At 36.0% G+C, this 1,196-nt stretch overlaps 1 protein-coding gene across 2 annotated transcripts in view; it reads right to left on the reverse strand.

Moving 5' to 3' along the window:
- Nucleotides 1-628, reverse strand: part of LOC105139654 (bark storage protein A-like) — a 14,457-nt gene extending 13,829 nt beyond the window's left edge. For both annotated transcript variants that reach the window (XM_011046184.1, XM_011046183.1), the window contains exons 1-2: nt 278-628; nt 12-170 (exon numbers count right to left, since the gene is read on the reverse strand). In XM_011046184.1, coding sequence (XP_011044486.1) covers nt 12-170; nt 278-565 — 447 coding nt within the window. In that variant the 5' untranslated portion in view covers nt 566-628. The remainder of the gene's footprint in view (nt 1-11; nt 171-277) is intronic.
- Between the last annotated feature and the right edge of the window lie 568 nt (nt 629-1,196).

Here is a 1,196-nt window from a genome sequence, read left to right on the forward strand (position 1 = left end):
TGTGTAATTACCTTCCAATCCCAAGCTCCTGTGAAAGCAACAGCAAGCGGCACGGAAACATCACCTGGCACTATACTTTTTTTATCAAGGCTCCCAGCACTACCAAAGTGAATAATTCCGTGAATACGGAATCTATTCAAGAGGATTTGCACAGCAATGGCAGCATTTACCTAAGTTTGGTTGCAGTTAGCAATGGACAGCAACATATGTGTAATATATTGAATATTCAAATAGCGCAATGAAGAAACAAAGATTATATAGAAACGAGGAATCTTACAGAATTTCCCCCGATCTTAACATATACAATATAACGAGCATTAAGTGTCCCAATGTGGAACCTTCTCCCCGCAATGTCAACATAAGGCGTTTCAGCATCAGGTGTGAAGAGACCAGAGTCTTGTAGGGCCTTCTCGTTGGTATCAGAAGTTAAGACAAGCCCTAAACGAGTGAAATCAATTTTGCAATTGTTTGTCTCAGCAACAGGGTTTCTCAAACTCATCTGGAAGGACTGCTGAGCCAAAACCAGCAGCCCAACCACCATCACTACCAAGTTAACGCTCGACATTCTAGAGATCTGAGGCGAGAGAGACGTTGTTTAGAGCAATGCAAGTGTTTTGTGGTATTCTGGTGTTGCTCATGTGACTTTATATAGAGATCATCTAGCGAAACGACGAATTTCTTTTCATTTTTTTTTTTAATATATTGTTGACATGAAATATTAAGTCTTTCATATCCATTCATTTCTCAAGGATCCTATCATCTAAAAAAAAAAATGTGGCAAAACGTGAAAGTGAGACGTTAATCTAGAATTGAAGAGAAGACAAAACTTTTTTGTGTAATTACATGAAAGTCCATCATGGAATGGAGCAATTATGTGTGCACTTCTTTTCCATTATCATGCAAGATACTAACAATCATCAAATAAGTTACACATCTACTTCGTCATGTTGGAACATTTTTTAGCAATAGAAAAGTTGATGCATGTGGAAGCTAAAAATAATAATTAAAAAAGAAAATTAAGAAAGAATCATCATATTCAATTAGAAAAAAATAATTTATAAAATAAAATGGTTAAATAAATATATTATGAAATATTGAGCGCAATTATTGATGAATTGTTGTACCCCTTTGATGCTTTTCGCTCTGCACATGCATCTTTACAAATAGCTTTATTAGGCTCGGCTCACGTCCAAGAG

Source organism: Populus euphratica, unplaced genomic scaffold, assembly GCF_000495115.2.
Source record: "Populus euphratica unplaced genomic scaffold, PopEup_1.0 scaffold96.1, whole genome shotgun sequence".
NCBI lineage: Eukaryota > Viridiplantae > Streptophyta > Magnoliopsida > Malpighiales > Salicaceae > Populus > Populus euphratica.